A 24954-nucleotide genomic window follows, 5' to 3' on the forward strand; every position below is an offset into this window, starting at 1 on the left:
TTGCTTTGCCTAAAGATCTTTAAAGAGTTTAACCTCTACCGTTTGAAATAACAGAGTCGTTAGACTAGCCAAATCACTACAGCTTGCTGTTTTGTTATCTCATAAACAAAAAAAATATTTGAGGCTGTATTTTTTTTATCTACATTGCAAGCTTTTATTGCGTCTTTAAAACATTGACGAGCATGAGCATACGATAGTGGCTCATTTTTTGGTCTTAATCTTTCATTTTTTCTTAAAGATGTTTGCCTCTATATTGACAGGTGTAGAATAACAAAATTATGTTACACATTTCAATATAGATAAATTAGAGAGTGAACATAATTTTGTGCTAGTTCTAAGGATCACGATAAATATCTGTTTTGATTTTTTTTTATAAAACTCTCAGATGTGTCTTATTAAAGATCAAATCAAAAAATCGAAAATGTTTTTCATAGTGTAAAAATCCGGAAGAGCCAACCAAACATATATCGATAGTTCTTAGATTTGTAAGGTATTAACAACAATTAATTGTATAATGCGTTTTTGCGGCATTAAACATGTTTTTAACGAAGATTGTTTAAATTAAAACATACTGTTTGATTAAATACTGTTATGGCATAATAACATCTTTCTATAATCGACAGAGAACGATACTCCTGTGTTAAATTTGATAAAAATAACAAAACATGGAAAGAATCTGCTAGAAAATCTTGCACCTTAAATTTTAACGCCCATTTTTTCCAATTTTTTAATTATTGTTCATACTTTTTCCGAGTGTTTATTTTTCTACATTTTGCATACGTTTTTGGGAATGCTTCAACTAATTCTGTCAGATCATCTTGTCATGGAAATAATGTGATTAGGTGATTTCTGATTAATTTCCTAAATTTTGTAGAATTGTGCTAGTCTGGTGGTTGTGCTTGTTGCTGTTTTTTTCATCTCTTTTCCAAGAATTTCTCTAATGGCCGAATCTTCCGCATTGCAAAGCAGGCTACTCTGGGTCTTTAGTATTGTTGAATTTGCTGTTGTTCGCAACATTTCTGGAGCTTAAAGTATCTAGCTGGAAAGAACAAACGATTCTAATAATTTAAATTTTAAATATATTTTTTATCTTTACTATTTTCATTCTTCTTCAATAACCTGGTTTTACCCGTCTTCATTCTTTTTTCATCCTCACTATCGGAAGCGAGATCGTCCGACCATCTCATCCACAGTTTTCCACCCTGTTGGAGACCTACGTGCAAGTTTTTTTTTTAGCTTATTTCTTTTTTCTATGTACTTTTTAGGGATTTGTAAACTCTTAACAAATTTCATTCGTCACTTATCTGGTTTTTAATGTCAGAATTAAATTCGTATTGCACTCTGTTGCCCTTGTGTTCTCTTCGGCGCTTCGGATGATTCTCTTCGTCAGGACTTGGTGATCTTGAACGTAATTTTGACATATTTCTCTTTAACTTATTACAGCTCTGATAATTAATCGACTTGTGATAAGGGTGGGCGTTATGCACATGTTATATACGTTGAGACCGGAACTAGTGTGCCCTAACGAATAGTACGTCACGAAATAAATACGATTTTCTGTTGTTTTATTATTTAAATTTTCCCGTCTCTTTACGTACGCAATAGATTTGATATATAGCTTGTTAAAAAAATAAATCGGGAAGAGAAATTCAAATTTTACTTATTGATGTGTAGTTCAAGTTTAAAATTTAGGGGCAAAAGTGTAATCATGCGATAACGACACTCGTATTTTTATCCATTTCGCTCTTTCTTTGTTAAATAAGCTCCTAATAAAGTTAAGGACCGAATTTTATCATGTTACACGCTACCATGATTTGCTTCTTAGATTCGTTATTTGATAGGCGTGTTATGAGATCAGTTTCTTACAAATCATCTTTTCATACCTTTTCGTAAGTAATAATTACAGGATTACGTAAGGGCGCGAAGCGCCCACAATGTAATCCAGATTTCATGAATAAAATCGTAGGAAAATCTAATATTGAGTATCTCGACCCTAACCGCGTTTCAGGCTAAAGCCCCAGGAAGTTAGAATACGAGAACTAGGACACTTTTTTCTGTAATGAAACTTTGAACCCGCAACTTATTAAAACTATTTTATCTGTAAAGCAATGCTGTCCCGTGTTTTATAGTACACTTTTTCAATAACGAACTGTAAAGTTGATATATCAGATGTATCTTTGTTGATGACTTTTCTCTATATATAATACAACATATACTTTTACATCTATTTAGTTGAACCCGTAATCTAAAGTAAAAAAAATATTGAAAATGTGTCCAATTTATGCAATGGGGCAGTATTAGATCTTTCTTTGACTTTATTCATAAATCCAGCAAGCATTAACTGTACCTCCTGCACTTTGTCATAAAGTGCATCGGAATCCTCTTTTGTTTCTCCCCTTGCCAAGTCCGCTCTCTGACTATGTCTCTATTGTTCAAATCCACCTCATTTGTAGACTCTTCCGCTTTTCTCAGAGCTTTACAACGTGAGATGCCTAACGCTAGGAACAACCCATTCAATATTAACACACAGCAGGATGTTCCTGAGATTCTAACTCGTGTATTGAAGAAGTTAACAGGACCATCAGTTATTGCTAACAATATCATTACCAACAAAGTAACTACAACGATATCATTTAATTCATGCCTCTTGTCTTTTAGTAAGAAGGAAAGTATGTCCATTGTGCCACTCCCTATCTCAAACAATATAACAGACTCCATCAATTGTTTTTTGCAGCCAGAATATATGTGTCCACAGTGCTCTTCCCCTCAAGACAGTACCCAGGGAAACTGTCTTCACCCAGAGTGGAGATATACTGATCATCCAGCTGAAAAGGTTTAACTGTATCCAATGAAGATCTGTGAAAAATAATAAATTTGTTTCTAGCCTCGCCCGAGATGACAACACCCTAAAATTTTATTCCCTACCTCCGGATGATATATCATTCACAAACCAATATAAATTAACCACCGCTATAAATCATTCAGTCACACTGGCAGCTGGTCAGTATTGGGCTTACATAAAAGATCAGAGTGTCAATAGATAGTAAAAATGTGATGATAGAGCAGTGATTAGTGTCAAGCCATCTGATCTAAATCACCCCACAGTGTACGTTTCTTTTTTGTTTTTTTTTAATTTAAACAATCTGAATGCGCACTAAAACCCCTGCAGTGTGTTCTAGATACAGTTTCCCGTTTTCACGAGTTCGCTAACTCGCCGCTTACCTAGAAAGCGATTATAAGAAGCTTAGCAAGGGGGTTTGGCAATTGCCTTGTCTTTGGGTGTAATGACCCCACTTATAACCCCAGTTCTGTATGAAGGCTAAGCTGGCTCACATAGTCTACAGGGTTAACGATCATGCTATACCTGATGTTGGAAGAAGCTATATAAGGAGTTTTTATTTCTATCTTTCCTTTTTCCGTGACTTTACATCCACGATACCCCACTGTCTTCAGGCTGGTCCTAACCTACGGCTGGTCCGACGCGAACAACTGGTCCGAAGCAAATGGCTGGTCCAAAGCGACAACTACCCGTGTAACGGTGAGTGGTTGGATCCCCAAACACATATGGAAAGTTACTGCCAGGTTCGTGACTGCTCTTATTCATAGTTTTATATTTATTTGTTTTTATATAGTAAATTCTTTGTTGTAATGTTGTCGTGATGTTTGTCTTCTGTTTTTGTCTGTTTTTTCGCCACACACATTCTCATGTGATGGGGATATACAAGAAAGATATCAGATTTTTAGTAAAAATGGTAAGGTTTATTAGTTTGAAAATAATGTATTAATTTAAATATACAATATTGATAAAAATAAATAACAAAGAACATAGATAAATATTAATGTTAACTTATAAAAAATAATAGACGTATTTAAGAGATTTTGAACCATCCGCCATATACAAAATTTAAGAATTCTTTTTATAACTATTATGAAACATTTCACTTTTTTCAACTTTTTATGGGTGCTCTAGGGTAAAATATATACAAAAAACATTTCAATTTTTAGGTGTTCGTGGGTAAAATATTTTACAAAAATCTGATAATTTTTCTAGCTTTAATCTTATGTTCAAAACATTTCACTTTTATTCAACTTTTTTATCAGGTTAATAACTTTAGAAATAGGTGCAACTGTATCATGTATTCCCATAACCTCCTTCTGTAAAAAAATCAATGTGCCATTAAGTCCTTTCGGGTACATAAGGTTGAATATATAAAACGTACTAAAGTACATGAGTACAGTAGTCATGAAATCATTAGACTGACTGACTTTCAAAACATTAACAAATATTTTAAAACTTGATGCTTTTAAAACATCAACTAATTTATTGACGGTCGCATTGCATTAAATTTGGGGATGGTTTCGCGCTTTGAAATTTTCGGACATTATTGTAGCATCTTTACGCAGTAACGATGGTATTAAGATCATGGCATAAGAGATGACGATACCTATAAATATGTAACAATGATTATTAAACCTGTAAAAATTGTTGACCCACAAAAATTAGTAACATCAAGTTATAAAAACAACTTACAATGATCTGTGCCATCTGCTAGTTGTTTTATTTCAGTCTCTAAAACTTCAACTTGTGATGATTTTGGAGCATTCATCTTCAATAACGCATGAGAATATTTTCTAAAAAATTTCCATTTTTCTTCGATCACTATTTCAGTCGTTCTTTCAAATTCAGAAACCATCTAAATTAAGTACATCAGTATAAAAATTATTAGTATTATTTTTTTTTTTTTGCTTTTAAACTTAAAATATAACAACACTCTTTTTCCAAGGTTTAACATCACATATAAAATTCATAAATATAATCTTACCTGATTACTATCAGATAAAAAAGGAAACTCATCCATGGTGTCTGCTACACTTTTTACTGAAAGACTCATTTCACGCCTTTTAGACAATGTCCGTGTCATACCAATTTCAACAACACTTAATTTTCGTTTGTAGGGATGAAGGTGAAACTGTTCCTTCAATTTTCAATATGTAAAAATATTGTCCTTTCATCTTCTCCTTCTTCAACAGCAGGTAAAAAGTTCTTAACTCCCCAAACATTTGGTGCAATAACTAGTGCTTTTTTTGTTGCTATACTTTATCTTTGACTCTTCTATCTCACCGTTATTGACGCACTTTCTTTTTCTAACGTTTTTAGAGAAGTTTCTTATTCTTTTCTTTAAGTCCCATTAAAAGTAGAAATAGAAAAAGTAAATAATTTTCTCTGTAAAAACAATTGTCTCATTTAACATTCAAATTCTAACGTTTTCATCCCGTTCTGTCGGATATTAACGCATTAAATATTTCCATTGTGATAACGTAAAGTGCACCATTTCATCATATTGCCAAGACTACTATGTAAGAAAAGTGAAAATTTTCATCAATGCAAATATATAAAATAATTGAATTAACATTAAACAGTGGAATGAGATAAGTACTTGCTATGTTATTCTGGAACATTGATCAAAAAGGCACGAGAACAAAGTTGTGAAATCCCCAGTTGTCAAATCAACACTATTATTTAACTTCTGGAGTAAGGAAGGTGATGCCAATTCATCTTTTAATATGAATGGTTGTGGCCAAACTTTTCTTGGTAAAAATTTAAAAGAATCGCTATTTCAACAGACGATAGCATTCTCTGAAGGTTGTTCTTCCATACTATTTCTATAGCTAGAGTTTACGTGATCATCACTATCATTATGACGATGACAGTAAATGCTGATGCTCTACAATATCCAACTTGTTCAAATTAACCAATACACCGGGGTTATCATTTAGGTTTATTAGTTCGTCAAATTCTTCATCCAAATATTGAATTTGATAATTGGATAGTAAAGGAATTGGACAACTTCCGAAAGCTATTTCAATAGAATCTTGCAACTTTGCTGTTTCCACAATTCTAATGGCCTTGCTCACATTTCTATATTTCACTAAAAATCTTTTTGGTTCAGGAAATATGCAACTTATTGTTATATTAACTCTGCAAAAAATAAAAAAACAGTACATAACATTATGATTTTACTTAAAACAGAATTAGAGTAAAATACAAAAGCAACAGCATATGTAAAAGCAAGAATATTTATTGTCAGAATTAAACCGAAGGTAAAAGAATGATACAAAAGCAAGTTTTCGTTAAAATTGTATATACATAAAAGTCAAAACTTAACAGGACGAAAAGCATTAATAGTTCTGTACTTTTTTATTCTCACACTTTATCCATAAGGTAGAAACACATAATTACATAATTACATAATTTAGAGAAAATAGAAAAGAAAAATGGAAAATAGCTGCAAAGATACTTGGGTTCAATTTCATACACAAATAGAAAGTTAAATTACAGATTTTTACCATTAATTTTCACAACTTTTCTAAAAAACATCATTAATAAAACAAAAATATTTAAATATAACATGTCTTAAAATGATCTTATTATTGTAAATCCCTAATGGATGAAAATCAGCAAGTTCAATCACTTTCTTAAAACATTTTCATCACTAAGTGTTGTGACGTATCCATTGATATGACTGTCATATTCAATAATTGTTAACACAGAACAAAATAAAAAAGCCACGTCATTGATTATAAAAACTGAAATAAATTCACCAAAGTTATAGACTTCATCGTGAACATTAATACACTGAACTTCCTTCGATAAAGTTCTTTAAAAGTAAGTCACATTTTTGTAAAATTAAATCTTTCAAATATTGCGGCATAGTATCAACACACGCTTCTTTTACGCCTGACAATAGTTGCAAATTGTCCGAGGAGAAATAAAACTCTTTTTTGTATTTTAAATAAATTAGCATTTGATGATATGTTGACATCGACTTACATACATTGACACGGTTTTTTTGATGACATAATGCAGTATTTAAAATAGCTATGCTTAAATTCAAATCTAAGAGTTTTGATAAACGGTCCAAATTTCATGATATTCATTGGATAATGTAGTAAATAATGAGCTTTTGCTTTAAATTGCTTTCAGGAAAAACTATGCAATATTCTTCAAAAAACTTTTTCAGCATACCCTCTAAAATAACCAGATCTTCTCGGTATCTGTGAGCACATAATCGTTGCAGAACTACGTGAACAAAATAAAAAGCTTCCAATGATCAGCACCGTGCGGAAGTAACTCACCAAACAAAAGTGGAAACATAATTAAGTTCCACATTAAGTGTTCAAAGGTAAAAGAAATAACGATCCAAAAAATTACATACACACGAAATAACGCTATATCGATTGTGATGCAATGTGTTATTTTTATAAAATAAATCTTCATGAAAAAATTTCAGTAGTTTTATTTCCAAGAGGATTGGAAACTATAAGTCGTCATGATAAAGTACGATTTGCAACGCATTTTGATGTGCAGCAAACAATTTGTTTTTCTTGTAATTAGTGCCATCTTTATAATCAACCAAAACATTGTCACTAATAGTTTATTCGACAACATCACCAAGCACGTCATCATGCAATAAGTATTTATTCAATGTTTTAAAGCAGGAATATAGTAAAAGCGGTCTACAATATTGGTATCTTTCATTGCAAGCGATATTTCACGTGGAGCCACATATTCATTTTTATGTACTATGTAGGCATTTAATGTTTGGCCATTGGAAAATCTCTAAAAGGGCCTCTTGAAGGGACTTTCACTGTCCAAAATAAAGTTGGTTTCAAAGTCGATTTCAAATGATGATTGATTATGTTTCAAAGATTTTAATATTTTCTGTGTTTGAGAACACCGGTCTGTTTGCAAGATACCAATTATCTTATCACAAATTACAGTTATGTCACTTTGAGTGACTTTGTGAACTTCACTTTACTCTACCAAAACATCTGCTACTTCGTCGTCAACATTAAATAAAAGGAATGGTTCAACTAAAAGTTCATTGTGATTATCATCATTATCACAACAACCATCGTCTTCGGCCATATGGAAGTCATCTCCAAACTCTGTATGTGCCTGTAAACCACTTGTTTCATCACCAGTGTTAATCTCAGTCTTTTCGGAGGGTGTCTGCTGAACATATTCCTTCAAAAATGTCTTTTGAAACTCTTTATGTTTTATTCTAATATGTCGAAAAAAACTATTTCTATTCGTTCAGCTTGATGTGCAGCCAGAAATATTGCACTTCACAGAAAAATTTCTTTGTGATAAGTGGAAGTTCCACATATGTTTTACCAGCTATTTGAAGTTTACTGATTTGTAGCAACAATCAAGTTTACAAGAAAATTTTATTCCATTTAATTTAGCTAGCTATCTATATAAGTGTGGGAAGTTAAATATTCTTCATAAGTTTAAAAACACTTCCAAAAGACGTAACAACGTAACATAGTTATATTCCTTCCTTTCTTTTGTGAAAATGGCGCCAAAAAAGTAACTGCTCTTGCGCAGGGTAGATTTACATTCCGCTACGATTCTGTTTTAAAAGAACTTGTGGAGTTGCTCACTACTTTTTGTAAGTCCATCACGTCACTTGTAAAACAGCTAAATAGCATTAAGTTTGTTAAAGCTGGTGCCCACACTCCTGGTAAAAAGTCTAAGCTTACAGGTCTTTTTCATCTCGCCTGCGATTAGATGACTTTGTCTGACTTAAAGGACGGATTTCTTTTCCCTGGGCATATTGCTTTAACATCACTCAGGCCAGATCTCGTTATCTATTACAACAACAGGAAGCATGTGATTGTGATCGAGCTTACCTGTCCATGCGAGGAAAATATGGAGTCCATGCGAGGAAAATATGGAAACTTGGCATTCAACTAAGATGTGCAAATACAATCCTCGGGTGAACATCATCAAAAACACGGTTGGCATATAGATCTTTTTGCCATCGAAGTAGGTGCCAGAGGCTACTGCTCTCGATCTGTTTCTTCGTGTTTGAAAAGACTGGGATTGCATCGCAGAAAAACTTTTCAAGCTGCTCGTCAACTTGGTGACGTCCATGAAAGGTTCTTTCTGGATTTAGGTCGCTAGAAATACAAAGGTATGGAATGAACACAGCCACATCCCTATTTCAACCAACTATTCCATACCCACTCCTCTATTGCCAACGGCCAAACAACCAACAGTCACCAAGCCCAATACACCTGTTAAAGCAGGCCCAGACCCATCTACCCACAGCAAATTCACGGAGGATTAATAAATAAAGGAAACGCCTGTTACGCCAATTCCATCCTGCAAGCATTAACTGCAATCCCATCATTTTGGTTACATTGTGCTTCGGAATCTGCTCTTGTTTCTCCTCTATTGAAGTCTGTTATGCTGAGTATGTCCATGTTGTCCCAGTTTTCCACAGCTGTTAACCCTTCCACCTTCTTAAGAGCCTTGCAGTGTCAAATGTTCAGCATTAGGAAGACCCCCATTCGACATTAATACCCAGCAGGGCGTTCCAGAAATACTGCTTCATGTTTTGGGTGAATTAACAGGCCCTTCGGTTATCGCAAATAATATCATCACCAACATTATAACCACTACGACGTCATGTAATGCATGCTTCTTATCAACTAGCAGGGAGGAAAGTATGCCTATTGTGCCACTCCCTATCTCAAACAGTGTTACAGGTTCAATTAGTTGTTTTTTGCAGCCCGAAAATTTGTCTGGAAATGACAGGTGGCTTTGCCCGCAGTGCTCTTCTTATCAAGACAGTTTAAGCGAAACGGTTTTCACCCAGTGTGGAGACATTCTAATTATCCAACTGAAGAGGTTTACTTTTATTGATGGAAGAAACCCTAAAAAATAACAAATTTGTTACCTGCCTTGCTTCAAATGACGACATTTTTAGAGTTCGCCCTCAGCGAACGGATGACATATCATTTAACAACAAATATTCGTTAGCTGCCACTATTAATCATTCGGGCACCCTAGGAACAGGTCATTATTGGGAATTCATTAAAGATCGCAGCCGTGGCTCATGGTTAAGATGTGACGATAAAGCAGTTGTTAGAGTTGCACCATTCGATTTAAATAACTCTTCTGTGTATGTGTTGTTTTTTGTAAAAAATGTAAAAATTGTCTGATTAACATTCACATAAAAGGGGGAGAGTTTTCTTTCCCTAGCGGTTTTGTGTTACCCCGGCTGTTTCTGTCACAAGCAGTCTACCGTGAACCTAGAATTTGCTCACTTTTCACTCTCTTATAGAGTAATCATAAGAAGCATCGCAAGGGGTTTAAACTATGTCTTGTCTTGGGTGCGACGACCCCACTTTTTACCCCAGTGCAGTAGGGAGACCAAGTTTGCTCACTTGGTCTACAGGGTTAACGATCCTGTTGTACCCATAGTTATTCTTGTAAGAAGCTCTGCAAGGGGGTGTGAAATTTCTCTTTCATGTCTTCGTGGTTTTACGCCCACGCATATCACCCCAGTAACTTCAGGCTGGTCCTGACCAAGTCTGGTCCTAAGGATCAATCACCTGTGTAAGCCTGAGTGTTGGGATCCCGTAACACGTGTAAAGCTACAGCCAGGTTCACAAGTCCTGGCGCATACGTAGTTGTTTGCCCCCTTTTTATAGTTTTTATATATTTGTATAAATATACGTTTTATGTCAATATATGTTGTTTTTGTTGTTGTTGTTGTTGCAATAGTTGTATTGTCCAGAGGGTTGCTGTTTCAGTTAACTTGGTTGTACAGACCATCTTTGTAAAAGGGAGATCTTGCTTTACATAGAAATCTTCAGAGGGTTTAACCTCTACCACTTAAAATAAGAGTCATTGGACTAGTCGAATCACTACAGCTTGCTGTTTTATTATCTCATAATCATGAACGCTCCACCGTTGCGTTATTGCTTTTCAGTTACTTATGGATAGTGCGATTTAAATAAACAGAGCGACGGAGCGTCTAACCAAAGTAGATATTTCGGTGTACGGTTTGCAGTAAAACTTTTCGTGGAAAGTATGAGTTAAATAAACACAAAAGAATTCAGCACGACAACTTTAGATAAAACTGTGACGAGTGCTCAAAAACCTTTCGAAGCTATTCTGAGATCATAAAACTAAAGTACATATTGGTAGTTTACCTGTTGTCGTTTCAGAATGTTTTTCATGTGGTTTATGCAAGAAGCGATATAGTACTAGATCTAACTTATTGAGACACAATTGCCGCTATACCAAATCATCCAATAAACTGAATGACCAAGTTGATTTCAATGTGGCAACTGGAAACGTATTTATGTGTATTAAATGCGAGCCAACAAAACGGTTTAAACAAGTACGGTATTTGAAAGAGCACGAAAAATATTTTCATAACAAAAGAGAACTTCTATGTAATATTTGCAAGGCAGTATTTGTTACCCACTCTGCAAGATTTTATCATTGTCGAACTATACATGATACAAAATAGTATTTAACTTTATGTTGATGTGGCTTTTATTGATAGCTTTTTTTAACTCAAATTTTTACGTGTAAACCAAAATTGCTGACATAAATCTTCATTTAACTGTTAAACTTTGGCAATTTACTGTTTGATATATATGTATATGTATTGTGTAGTGTATGTGTGTTATCAACCAAAATCTTCACCTCTTAAGTTATGTGTGTTTCCCAAGGCAAAACAGACAAATGTTTTTTTACTACTTTTACCTCCAAAGAACTTTTTGCATAATATTTGCGCATCGCATAGGCAGAAATGTAAGCAACTTATTGCATGACTACCTAAAATCTTTTTGTTTTTTATTCTGTATGTGCTTTTCAATCCAGGTTTGTAATTGTGAGTTCCAGAATTCACTTAAGCCAAGTAAATAAGTAAGTAAGTAAGAGCTTATTTGCTGAGAAATTAACTTATTATAAAAACAAAAGCCAAGGACATATACCCATTTTTTTTAAAGAAACATTTTTGGGTTTAATTGCGAGTCAACAATTAAAAGTCTTCCATAATATTACCCTTGTATTTGTTAAAACACGTATATAATTTGATGCTACTGCAACAAACATTGTACAATTTTTTTTCTTGTTCTTATTATTGATTATTGAACAGTCAAGAAAATTCCGAGTAGTAATTTAGTTCTCCCTAATGCCATGAGTACTTAACCTTCTCCATTGAACGAAAAAAATTTCTTGTTTGCAAAGAGAGTAGAACCCTATTTAAACATATGCCGCGGCAAGGAACGGAAAGCTTTCAAAACAAGAATAAAATAATTATATACTCCATTTAAGTGATACCCAGATAACAGGAATAGAAAAAAATCCTACTTTAAAAATATTTCCATTATTCTTTTGCACAACTTGTAAATGTCTTGCAGCAACATTTTAATAGAGATTGAAGTATGCGCGACGGCAGGGAAATCTTAGTGAAACAGGGAAATGAATCTCCAGTTAATTGCACATAACGTTCTACTTTTATGGGGTCTAACACGCTTTTCACAAAAATCTTGAAAGAGCGCAAGTTCAACGAAAATCTATCTAATCTATTGAACACACGTCGAATCATTGAAAACATAACAAATCAATTTAAACGCACATCGAATCATTGAACGCACATCGAATCATTGAACGCACATGGAATCATTGAACGCACAACAAGTCAATTTGAACGCGCATCGAATCATTGAACGCATATTTTGAGGGGAGAATGTATATCTTCATGCGCTTTTCTGTTTCAGTATAATAAATACTCCCTAAAGGAGTCATTTTTTCCGCCGAAGGGAGTCATTTCGCTCAAAATATAAAAGCTCTTCATCAAAAGTAAAAAAAAATCCTATAAGGGAGTCATTGTATAAGCAATTTAACGCCTAAGGGAGTTAAACATAAATGATACCCTAAAGAGCGTCGCAATGACTCCCCTATTATTTTCAGTGTAGTAGTACGTATTGTATTGTGTACAGCGGCTTGTTTGGTTCAATTAACTTGAATCTGCAGACTATCCTTGCAAAAAGGAAGATCTTGCACTACATTTTGATCTTTAGAGGATGTAACCTCTACAATTTTAACTGGAAGGGTCATTAGACTTGTTTCATCATTATAGCTTGTTGTCTTGTTATCTCATAATCAGCTGGATTATATTGCGGGCGTTTCGCGCACTTACACAATCCTCTAACTTTATTTAATAAAATCTCAGTCGATCTAATACTGATTATTTCGACCCTGTATGATACCAGACCCACACACACATCCTCTGTTAAAAGCGTTACATAGCAGAAATTAATAAAAGTATATATAAATCGAAATAACACGATCTCATTCCCCACAGAGAAATTTTTTACACCACCGACTTTGGCCTAATATATCACGAAAAGATGCACCTGCTACTTCTGCCCTTGAAGTGGAGGCAGATCGTGTTATATGACCCTTGAACTTAGAGACGTCTACCCAAAAGAAGCTAAAACATCTTTCATCCGCCTAGATATTGTAGATGGATGGACTTCAACATGCGGGGATATATATCTTTGAAAAATAGAGATTTAGTAACATTTACCCCACGCCAATCAGAAGTTCTTTTTAAATATTCCCTTAATGCAGAATTAACGCAGAGTTCCTTATCTTTTTCAAATGAATAAAATTCTAAGGCTGGAGGTTCATTTCATTTCCTCCAACTTTTGTGCAATTTATGAAATTAAAAGTAAATTTGTCTTCACCAAAATTCATATATCATATTTATATATTTATATAACCCTAAACACCAAATGCTAGAAGCTCTTGATGCAAAAATTAAAGCCATTAGAATAACTAACTTGTATGTTAATTCTTGAATATTTATGCCACCACAATCACCCCATTTCAGTTTAATAAAATCTAAAACTTGTTGAGCATCCTAAGTACAAACATACTTGGCTGTTGCGGTCTGGAATTAAATACACCGTTTAACTGCGCACACACATGTTAATGTTGACCTACTTTAATACCATTATTTCTTTCGTGATAGGCCGAAGTAGTTGACCTATGATTATTAATGGAGCGGTATGCATAACCTTTCTCATAAAGAAAAGCTAAGTACTCCAAATTAAAATTTAAAGAGCACCGAAATGGGTCAACTTTTTTCCTACAACAACAGCTACTCCATCTATTCCAGGGCGAATTGTAATTGACTGTTGAATTTTTATGTTAACGTTCAAGATGAAGCGCGAACTAGAGCGGTGGATATTATGCCGAACAGCCCGAAGCATGTCGGATATAACATCTTCCCCTTTGTTTCCAGCATGCTATGTACTATATGACAAAGGTTCTAAATAACAAAATAGTAACATAAAATAAGAATATACATAAAATGTCTTCTGTGTACACTATTGTCTCTCGCTTAGAAGTCCTCGTAATCTGCAGGTGTTTTCCTCTTCACTTGACTGGCTGAAGTTGTAACATATGTTTTTTCGGAACCTTCGGTTCGTGTCTTATCAGACGTTGTTTCTTCTGATCGTTCGTCATCGGAATCACTATCGACATATAGGATGGTTTCATCTGAATGGCTTTCTTATTCGGTTTTGTGTTGAGTTGGTAGAGCGTTTGAACCCTGTGCATGTAATGTACTGACCGTCACCGCTGGTTCCGAGTCCTCCAGCGTAAGTGTATGAACTTTTCTGTTGTCTTTAACATTTCGGCGTGGTACTGTTCTATTTGCTAATTTAATTGTATAATATCGTGGAGCAATCTTAGCGATTATTGTTCCTTTTGTACTCCATTCCTTGTACCACAATCACCCCATTTCAGTTTAATAAAATCTAAAACTTGTTGAGCATCCCAAATACAAACATGTTTATGTTGACCTACTTTAATACTATTATTTCTTTCGTGATAGGCCGAAGTAGTTGACCTATGATTATTAATGGAGCGGTATGCATAACCTTTCTCATAAAGAAAAGCTAAGTACTCCAAATTAAAATTTAAAGGGCACCGAAATGGGTCAACTTTTTTCCTACAACAACAGCTACTCCATCTATTCCAGGGCGAATTGTAATTGACTGTTTTATGTTACTCTTTTGTTATTTAGAACCTTTGTCATATAGTACATAGCATGCTGAAAACAAAGGGGAAGATGTTATATCCGACATGCTTCGGGCTGTTCGGCCATTCCTTGAATAGCAACTGGTTGGTCCTCTCTGAAGGCGGTTTGTTCGTTAGTGCTATGACTTTGCCTGAAATATTGTTTCTGAATTTGTCGCTCCTTGCTTATGTCTTTTGTAGCATGGCCAACTGGTGGCTGTACATATGTGAGCAGATTAGCATGTAGTTTTCCTCCCATCAATAACTCTGCTATACTGCATCCATTTTTAAGTGTTGAGTTTCTGCGGGTGATGTATTTGTGTTTCTTATCACATTATACTTTTGAGCTACGAATGACTTTGGTTTCCCATTTTCTATTGGAACGCCTTGAATTTGTCTTCAATGGAAGTTTTTTTATTCTTTTAAGGCGTGGACGTCTGTTATTATAAAATCGAATGCATGCATTTAATAAAACCTAAACTTTCGAACTTTTAAAACGTTCAAATTTCGATATTTTTCTTTTATTAGGGTAAAGAGTTTCCAAAGTATGAAACGTTTCATAGATAATATTTTGAGAGATCGACATCGATTATTCCTTATTTCAAGGAGAATTACCAATTGTGCTTGCACAGGAATATGAAATAACCTCATTTATGATGGACTAACCTGAGTATCGCGAGCCATGGACTCCTATCGTTGGAGACGTCTTACAATGCCAAATGGAGCCAGACGATGCTGTAGACAAATATGCACTAGCAGTGATGAATATAGATAGAGTTGTTGGACACTTGTTGATAGGGAAAAGTGAGGACTTTTTTTCAAAGCAGATGTTTGCAATATGGCAACAGTAAAAAAATTTCCCTGCAAAATGACATTCATAGAAAAAGAACTTGTTTTAATGATACTCATAGAAAAAAACTTGCTTCTAATACATTATTGTTTTTTTTTAGACTTAAATAAAAGTTGGATATGTCGGGATATTCGAAAAACCGAAGTTTGTGAACTGTAAATTAGTTTTTTGTGCCATTAGATAACAGAGGAACAAGAAAACTTTGCTAATTTATAGACCGGTGTACCGAAGGGATAGGACATAGTTCTAAAAGATAGACATCCGTTCATACATTTTCTATTAACCTTCAACAAAATTTGCACACTGTTAATTGTTTAAGAAGGAGTGTGTGAACAACCGAAACATCGCATACATTGTAGTTTCTCGTATCAATTTACTATAGCTGCAATTCTTCATCATCGTAAAGGATGAAGTCATGCACAAGGTTTGTTTCCGTATTTTCACGAATAAAAATGACTTTTAGAAGCAGTAAAGAAGGTTGTTTTCTTATCTGTGAACGTCCGTTGTAAAGAAAACCAAACGTTGAAACAATTTTTCCTTAATATGTTAGTTAGTTACTAACAAGTTTATGTTTATCTTGGAAAAGTATTTTTAGGTTTTTTATCAAACTGTTATATTTTCAAAACGTGAACTGTTTAAAAACGGTTGAGGAACTCGATGCTTCTTGAGTAACAAGCTAGCAACCAAAATTTCTAACAAGCTACTCGATGTCAAATGGTGAAGGTTAGGTGTCAAGTCAGAGTATAGTTCAAGCATGTTCTGGTAGTAGAAATTCGTTCTGTATTTCGTAATATGTTTCAAACGCATTAAAAAGTTGATTCAAGTTGAATCAAAAGAAAATATTTAAACAACTACAAATTATTTTTGAAAATGAAGTAAGCGACTTCGTTCAAATTTAGAATCACCAAAAATAAGGAACCTGTTCACAAACCTTTAGAACTAAAAATATTTTAAATTTAGAGTAAACTTTTAGAACTAGACCGTACACCAAGTTTCTTATAAAAAAAAGTGTACAATTCGTGTTTGAGTTACAAAGACAATATACGCTAGGGACAAAAAAGCGCTAGAATTAAAGAGGTGTTCGAGTTACGGAAATTCGAGTAATAGAAATATGAATTTTACGTGTCTCACTAAAATCGTAAAATTGTTTTGTTGAAATTTTCACAGGAATAAAAACAAAGCAAAATATGTGGAAAAAGAACATTCATATAAAGGTGAAAGAGAAAAAAGTCAAAAAAGACCACCAAACCTCAACAAGGCCACTTCCGAACCAAAATTGCTTTCCTTGTCTTATCTCGGATCGTTGCACGTTCTTCACCTTCCTTCAAATTTCATAGCCCATAAAGAACTTGGATTTTTATTCATAAAATCAGCCTATATCGGATTTGTTATTTGTACCTTGAAAAGTGCGTTGTCTTAAACGAAGGATGTATAGAAACAATATTTGATTGAATTTTTTAAATTGTGTAATACCAACTGCAGGAAGTGCAGAGTGCTGGATTTATTTAGAATGTGTAATCAAACTCGCGTTATTAGATTACCCAAAATTTGCAGTTTCAAACTAAATACGTTAATTAAAATTATAAGTTTATTAAAAGTAATTACCATAGAACAAACTGTATACGAAAGAATAAAACCTTTTCCATAGTTGTTCGCTACTAATTGTTCCTGTTTGTTCTTCCGAAATGAAATAAAATAAAAAACTGTAATTTGGTTTATTCTAGCAACTAAATCAAAAAATTCTAGGAACCACTCTCAAATTTCCTTTAGTATCTAAAACTAATGCGTTGTTCACTCTTAGGGAATGATCATATCAGGCGGGTTGGTTCAATGCCGCCATGATTAAAAGAAAATCTATTGATAGACTCAACTCGGCTGGTGCTGATTACATGAGGCTGGTTGAAAATGGGTTGGCTGGCTTGTAGAGTCAGCTCGCTTTTTAACTGAGTCAGTTGCCTTATAGTAAGCTGGCTCGTTCATGTAGCTTATCCCGGGATAGAAACGAGTCGGTGCATTCGAAGTAGCTTAAGAATAATGGTAGACAAGAGAAGACACCAGTGATTGTAAAGAACGTCCTGCACACACTAGCTCTAGCAGAAGTACTTTTTTCATAAACAGATGACTAAAAGTAAATTTTTGGGGAAATCGAACTTACATGAACAAAAGTAAAATGTTTGTTAACAGCTTCTAAACATTGTTCGTGAAAACCAACATTTATTGATATATTAGCCGTTTTTTTTACTAAATGCGTTCGCCATTTTAATTTCCCCTGGGGCGAGTTATCTCGGTTTTAGCACTTTTAAACTTTTTTTGTAAATGAGCCAGCCCTGGGTCAACCCGCCTCACATAAACATTCCTTTAGCTGGGTATGTAGTCTTCATCTTTTAAAACTTTATTTGTGATTACTTTGTAGTGTTATCAGAATCACCGGCCCGTGCTATTATTTTGAATATTACAATACTATTTTAATTATAAGTGTTTCATTATTTATTTAATTATTTGATACAAATACAGCAATAGAAAACAAATATACATGTTAATTATCTTAAAAATGTTTCTTTACTTTAAGGTCCTCTGGGAATAAGAACAAATAATAAGAAAGCTTTTCTTGACAACTCAATAAAGACTATCACAAGATTTAGTGATTCCAGCATCATTTTTAGCAAGGATTAATAACGAAAAGGTAAAAGTATGTTTGCGCGATAATTTTTATCGACTTTATTGCAACGAGCGTATTCCTGTGAGGTTTTCTATGGGATAACAACTAGTGTGCTTTAAATCATAGCTGTATTCTGTCTGGGTAAATACCTTCGTCTTCGCTCATTAAATCGATTTTAATTCCCAGTGTTGATAAAATTTAAGTACTGCTAAGCAACCTTCTGCATCACATGCTAAAACAACATCTCTAAACCAGCGAAATGCAAGTTTTTGTTTTTCGTTGTTCTTTGGAACTGGTTTAAGGTTAAATAATTTAATCATAACGGAAGCATCAATGGCTGCATTTAAGTCAAAGAAAAATGTCTTGAACATATCTTTTAGACCTTCCCTAATCACTTTGAATTGTTTCTCTTGTTTCAATACAAGTTCTTCATTGACAAGCATGGAGAGTAATGTTTCTTTATTTGTTACATTGACTTTAGTTGTTACATCCCATTAGGAACCATTATCAAATTCTTTAAATGCTGGGCCATCTTCCGAATCAAAAATAGCCTTGATATCATCTGTAGTAGTATTCTCAGTCTGCAAAATTTTACCAAATGTAATTAAACGGTATATCTTCAACAGATATATGAGTAAGGATCAGATTGTCACTCTCTTCATACATATAGAGACTTCCTTCAAAGTTTTTTTATATATTGAATTTTCAAATAGTAGTTGCCACTAATGTTTATCTTTTTGGATAAAACAGACAGTAAATTTTCTGTACAGGTATCACTTTCCATATTAGGAGCGTCATATCCCATAATGTGGACTGATATCAACTCATTCCTGACACGATAAAGTGTCTGTTACGGAAACACGAAAGGCGATATATAAAGGACAGGAATACTGTGGGTTTTTCCACAGGTGTACGACTAGTCTCTTTAATAATAGCCGTATTCCGTCTGTCTGTGTGTCCGCGAAAGCCGTGTCCCGTAACGGAAACACGAATTTTTAAAATGCGCATCAATACCAAATGCGATATATTTCTGTCCACTTTGTTGCAACGGGTTAATTTGAAGGACGGGCGACCCCGTGGATTTTTCCACGGGCTAACGACTTCTATATTATAATACCCGTATACGTCTGTCTGTCTGTCACGCAAAATGGTAGCTTCGCTGCGCAATAGCGAGAAGCACGCATTGTGGTATAAAAAGGACGGGCGAAGCCGTGGATTTTCCACGGGCTAACGACTAGTCTATAATAATAGTTAAACTGTTTTCAACTTGGTAAGTGAATGCTACTCTGTGCTAACGATGTACGAAATAACGATGGAACAAGCAAAATGGCAAGCAAAAATATGTACTGTCAACGGGGTTTTCAACGGGTTTACAACAACTTAATAATATTGTTTGGAGCTGTTCTATTAATTATTTTAAATAATATACTTGATTCAACTTTCTTTAGATGGACTTCAAGTTTTTAGTCTTTCTTATCTTCGTGGTGGGTGTATTAGCCGGTACGTAGATCATTTTTAATTTTCACGCGGTAAATATTATGTTAAGGAAACAAGTGATCAGGAATGTACCAAATAAAATTGTATATTATGGTAATATTCAAATTAAGGAGCGTGAAAGTTGACTTATATCGTTTTGATTTTTTGAAAATTCAGTTTTCAAGATTTAGAATATCATGTGGCAGCTGGAAATCATGTAAAGTGCTGTTATCAATCAATTATAATAAGTGGGTTTTAAAATGCGTGCAAAATATGTTGAAAGCACCAAACTGAATGGTTAAACTGTTAAATACAACACTTCACTTTTAATGCATAATTAGTGAACTTGAATTAGAAACTCTCAATAACCGTTTTTTATATGAAGTCAAGTCTTGTAAATTTCAAGAACTGGTATCTGTCAAAATTTGCTGTAATACAGTTATTATTTTGTAATTCATTTGTTGTAGGAAGACAAGCAGGTCGGGACTTTCACAAACATGACGAAGATGACGAACCAGGTAATATAAAATAAAAGTAAATATCTTACGCTAATAATAATGTTATTCTTTTGCAATACTAAAAACTTTTCCACATTCTTATATTTTTTCTAGAAATGGATATTGTGGCCTACGGACGCAGCCCACGATCAATACCGAAGTGTAAGTATAGCAAAACAACTCCTGGTATCAAAATATCAACTTAGACTTCTTGTACTTTCGTCTTTTTTTCTGCTTCTTTAGTTTTGCAACTACCAACAAAGCCAGCAAGAAGAAGATCACAACGAAAGTAACAAAAAAGAAAACATTTTTAATATTAATATTAAATGAGGAACGATTTGTCAATTCATAATAACAGTAAAGTTAATGGAAAACACTACTAAAGAATTAACTTCTATTTATTTTATCTCTATAATAATAGCCGTATTTTGTCTGTGCAAAATGGTTGCGCGCAGCTTTTTTCGGAAAAATAGCGCCGGGCCCGATTTTCACAAACATGCGTTTTTCGGCTAGACGCCGCTTAATTTCGGAATAATTTCGGAATCGCGCCAGTAAACAACAAGCTACGGAGGCCATTTCAGTTCAGATCCGTCTGACCTATTTATCTTCTTTAAGCTTTTTAATTTTGTATTATTCGTTTTCTTTTTGTTTTTACATGTTAAGGCAAGGTATATATTTTTACGTTTTTTTTACGTACAAATCTTAAATCACCACTTTTATGATTCTGGTAGGGAACGTAGATTTTTACCCATCTTGGCTAGCTAGCTATCATTAGCTTTACTTATTCATATTGTTATAAAGTTTTATTCAAGTGTGATATACTATTATTCATTTGTATTTGTTGTTGTGGCTATCTAGTTATAGCTCTTTAGCCACCTCTAATTAAAGTACCCAAATGCTGTTTGGCTAACAACAACATTCCTAATAGTAATTACAGTATGTCCTTTATTTACTCCGTGACAGGCAGGCAGACAGACGTATACAGGTGTTACAATATTGACTAGCTGGGAGTCCCGTCGCGAAACGCAAGGGTAGGCCACAAGTCAAGGTGTGACCCGGCGTGAAACACTATGTGGAGCGTCTAAACCGTGGATTTTTCTACGGGTCACTGACTAGTATAAAACAATTTCAACAATTCTGCAAGATTAATTTTCATCATTTAATATATCCGCAAAATAAATAAAATATATTGTCCGATTATGCTTGCAATGACAACGTAACAAAGGGTTATAAACTATGTTTTTATTTCACCTAAGGTTGAAGGCAGATTATTTTTAAAAAATGTATTATACCCGAAACATTATAAAGCTGTATCTGTTTACAAATATATACTGCATACCTGTAGTAACGCTTTTAACCTGCATGTGTAGCACTGTTTTCGGTTTGTATTAACTGCTCTACCAGGCGCTAGGCGCCGGGTTGGACAGTTTCTTATGGCTTAACCCAGCGATTCGACTTCACTACAACGATCGACCTGGATGTGCGGCATGTATTACCGGGACTTAAGCGTTCAACTAGGCGTTCAACGCCTATAATTGTGGCTTAACCCGGCGTTTCGAAGACAGGTCGCTCGTGTAGTCTGTATTACAGTGTCCGACTTTCTGGGTGTGACCCAAAATGGTAGATTATATTTCTTTGATTTATTTGAAAGAACTTTGTTCATGATTACAACATGAAGTTATAACCGATAAGTAGTAGATGTTTAGGTGACAACGTGTGCCAATTTAAATTTTTTTTGGACCTATTTACCTTTTTGTAGAAATTATTTAATTTTCAAATATTTTTTATATGCTAGGATTAATAAGTTGTCTTTTAGTCGTGTATTAATCTTAAACTGATTAATACCAGAGTTGTTTTGTGATGTTTATGCGACTTTTAATACGTTCGTGTCATATTGCGATTTAAATTTTAAAATTAATGCTTTCGTACGTGGTTAAACGAACATATTGTATTTTTCCGTATTATCCAGTTTTAGATAGAATTACTTGTTGATTAATAATTAAACAACGAACTGCGTGATATATAAAATTCTGGGTCCATTTGGTGTCTTTTAAGTAATTTCATGAACTTCATCGGTACCAAGTAAGCATGTATGTAAAAAGGGGACACAAAGGACCGTGGTTGCAATGTGGTGGAACTTGTGACTTAATTTTATGTGCGATAGCATGCATTCCAGGGATATTGAACTCGTTTTCAGTTTCAACAACTTTTTGTAAAATTCCTATATCATTGTCAATCGAAAGATTAATATATTTAATTTTTTTTTTATTAATTTTTGTATCGGGAACATTTCATAGCACTTTTGGGCTACCCAGAATTAGGAGAAAAAGTAAGGCTGATTGATGACAATTCTGCTTGTTCTACAATATTTCGTTGCATCAACGTAATAAAGTGCAACTTTTGTGAAACATGTGAGCAACAAGAGGCGCATTTAACCACTCCAATTTGGGGAGCATTATAAATATGGCTTGATACTTTCATTTTTTTGGGACCGACTAATATGCGTGAAGAGACAGCAAAAGGGAACATAGTATGTTTTATAACATTTCGTAAATTCAAATTTAGGGAGATTTTTAAGACTGTTGTCTATTTCACGTAAGTAAAATGTCTCCAATGCAAAAAGATTAACAAATTTGATGTTTCTGCGATCTCTATTAATTTTCTCTGATATCGCGCTCTTAATTTTTAAAACTAAAAATTTACCAGGAGTTAAAATATTGTATTATTCTGGATGTGCATAGTATTTCCTGCTAAGTTGCATGCGATAGTCTTTATCCGTGCGTAATAATTAAACAGCGAATGGCGTAAATTCTCAGGACTTTAGGAAAATATTTTTTTATCTTTTCAGCAACTTTGCTTAAAATTCTACGCAGTTTTGAAAAACGTTCATCTTTATATAGAAGTATCTATTGGCATAGTTTGTCCGTTTGCTTGGATGAGAAACCATGAAAAAGTACATTTTGAAAAAGTGCTTGATGCGACGTTTAATAGTTTTGTGTGATATTATTGCGCTTTCAATTTTGACGTTTAAGCAAGGGGGGAACAAACATTTTGGATAATACGGCTTTTTGTTTAAACAATAAAATGAGTTTTTTTGCTGTTTTTATTACTGAGACTATCATATTAACCATAACGAACATTATAAATATTTATATTTATTCTTACACAATTTGTTTTAAAGCATTAGTGCCAGTTGTAGTAACTGTTTTTCACATCCTTGAAAGTCGGATAATATAAGTCTTGGTGATACTATTGTTGGCCAAAAAATTGCTTCTTATTTTAAGACTTTTATTTCAGGAAAAATGAGATCTAGATTAAAACCGTGGACATTTAAGCAAATTACTATGCCGCATTTTAATCACATATAAATCCTAAAATATATTTTTTGGCCGGTATGGTTAAAGATGAAGTCAAAATGTGCAATATTTGGCCACTGCAGAAGTACAAATAAAAAGTTAGATACAATTTCCATTTTTGAGGACAAAGTAAGTTCCTTGACCATGTAATTTTTCTCCCTAGTCGCGATATTTAAATGCCATGATCGCAGAAAAAAGGGTGCGAGAAAAAATTCAGTCTGAGTAAAAATTTTCTAATCTTTTTTCGTCCGTTTTTCTAGGTGATATTCTGCTGACGCGCTTAGGGAACGTTTTATTTCTAGGTAATTTTTGTCAGTCAAGTGACAAGTCTGACGTACGTACATCTGTCCTTGACGCATATGAAAAGCAGTTATTTCTTTATAAATGAGCTAGCCAGTCATATTTTGGCTAATTCGTGTCTACCCATGCTTTTATTCAAAAAGAATTCCTGTTTGGTTTTTGTTGAGTTTAAATATATTATTTTCACCCAGAAAATAATATATTTAAACTCTTTTGCTAACTTTGCGAAAATTAGTGCTGGAGAAAATTAGATATTATTTTGGCGATAAAATTTCAATGCGAAAATTAATTCTAATTGGCAAAGGACCGCAAATAAGAAGTTGTAATCAATAAGATTGTTTGCAATAACCAATGGCAATGACTGTTGTATTACCTTCAGCAAGGTAAATGCATTTGACTTCATTTGGAAATACTGCGATTACATGTTTTTACAACCACAAATTAAAATTGTTTTTCTTTATAGAATATACAGGTTCTACTGAACGCTTTCCATAGCTTGCAACTGGTGTTTTTTAGCTTTTCCATGACAAAGCAGTAATATGGTAGGGTAGATTAATAATTAAGCAAACAACAAAATAAGCAAATAAAAGAAAAAAAACAAATGACTAAATGAAAGGATAAATAACAAACAAACAAACAAACAAACAAACAAATGGATAAATAATAAAAAAAATAAACTGAACGGGTTTCTAAACAGGGATAATACTGAGGATATATGAATGGAATGGGTTATAACTTGAAACACTGAGCAAGGTTCTGGCAGGTATCCGTATAAAAACTTAAAATCAAACTTTGGCGGTTTTGTGAATAAATTATTCGTAAATTGAAATACACGGTTATGATTGACTTTGAGTAAACAATTACAGTTTTCTCTGGTTTGTTTATTTCTGAATGAAAAAGTTTGTTGCTAAAGT

The 24954-nt window shown here is 33.8% G+C and overlaps 1 protein-coding gene across 3 annotated transcripts; it reads left to right on the top strand.

Moving 5' to 3' along the window:
• The first annotated feature begins 2917 nt into the window (after positions 1–2917).
• On the top strand, positions 2918–20818 carry LOC130647580 (uncharacterized). 3 transcript variants are annotated; one of them, XR_008982862.1, is made up of 6 exons: positions 3441–3582; positions 18322–18435; positions 19860–19911; positions 20355–20405; positions 20499–20546; positions 20628–20818. XR_008982862.1 is itself a non-coding variant. In XM_057453493.1 (2 exons), exons 1-2 carry the CDS (start codon positions 3313–3315, stop codon positions 10809–10811), a joined length of 294 nt encoding a protein of 97 aa, XP_057309476.1. In that variant the 5' UTR covers positions 2918–3312; the 3' UTR covers positions 10812–12132. The 3 variants fall into 3 exon arrangements, 2 of the variants coding, with proteins under 2 accessions (XP_057309476.1, XP_057309475.1); XM_057453493.1 differs by lacking the exons at positions 18322–18435; positions 19860–19911; positions 20355–20405; positions 20499–20546; positions 20628–20818 and adding an exon at positions 10788–12132 and having other exon boundaries at positions 2918–3582; XM_057453492.1 differs by lacking the exons at positions 18322–18435; positions 19860–19911; positions 20355–20405; positions 20499–20546; positions 20628–20818 and adding an exon at positions 11026–12132 and having other exon boundaries at positions 2918–3582.
• The last annotated feature ends 4136 nt before the right edge of the window (positions 20819–24954 follow it).

Source organism: Hydractinia symbiolongicarpus, chromosome 6, assembly GCF_029227915.1.
Source record: "Hydractinia symbiolongicarpus strain clone_291-10 chromosome 6, HSymV2.1, whole genome shotgun sequence".
NCBI classification, from domain to species: domain Eukaryota; kingdom Metazoa; phylum Cnidaria; class Hydrozoa; order Anthoathecata; family Hydractiniidae; genus Hydractinia; species Hydractinia symbiolongicarpus.

Bases quoted from the DNA above. Each gene is read 5' to 3' on its own strand.
- LOC130647580 (XM_057453492.1), top strand. From the start codon at position 3,313: ATGAAGGCTAAGCTGGCTCACATAGTCTACAGGGTTAACGATCATGCT. The intron at 3,583-11,025 runs GTTCGTGACTGC...TTGTCGTTTCAG, and splicing joins ATATGGAAAGTTACTGCCAG to AATGTTTTTCATGTGGTTTA.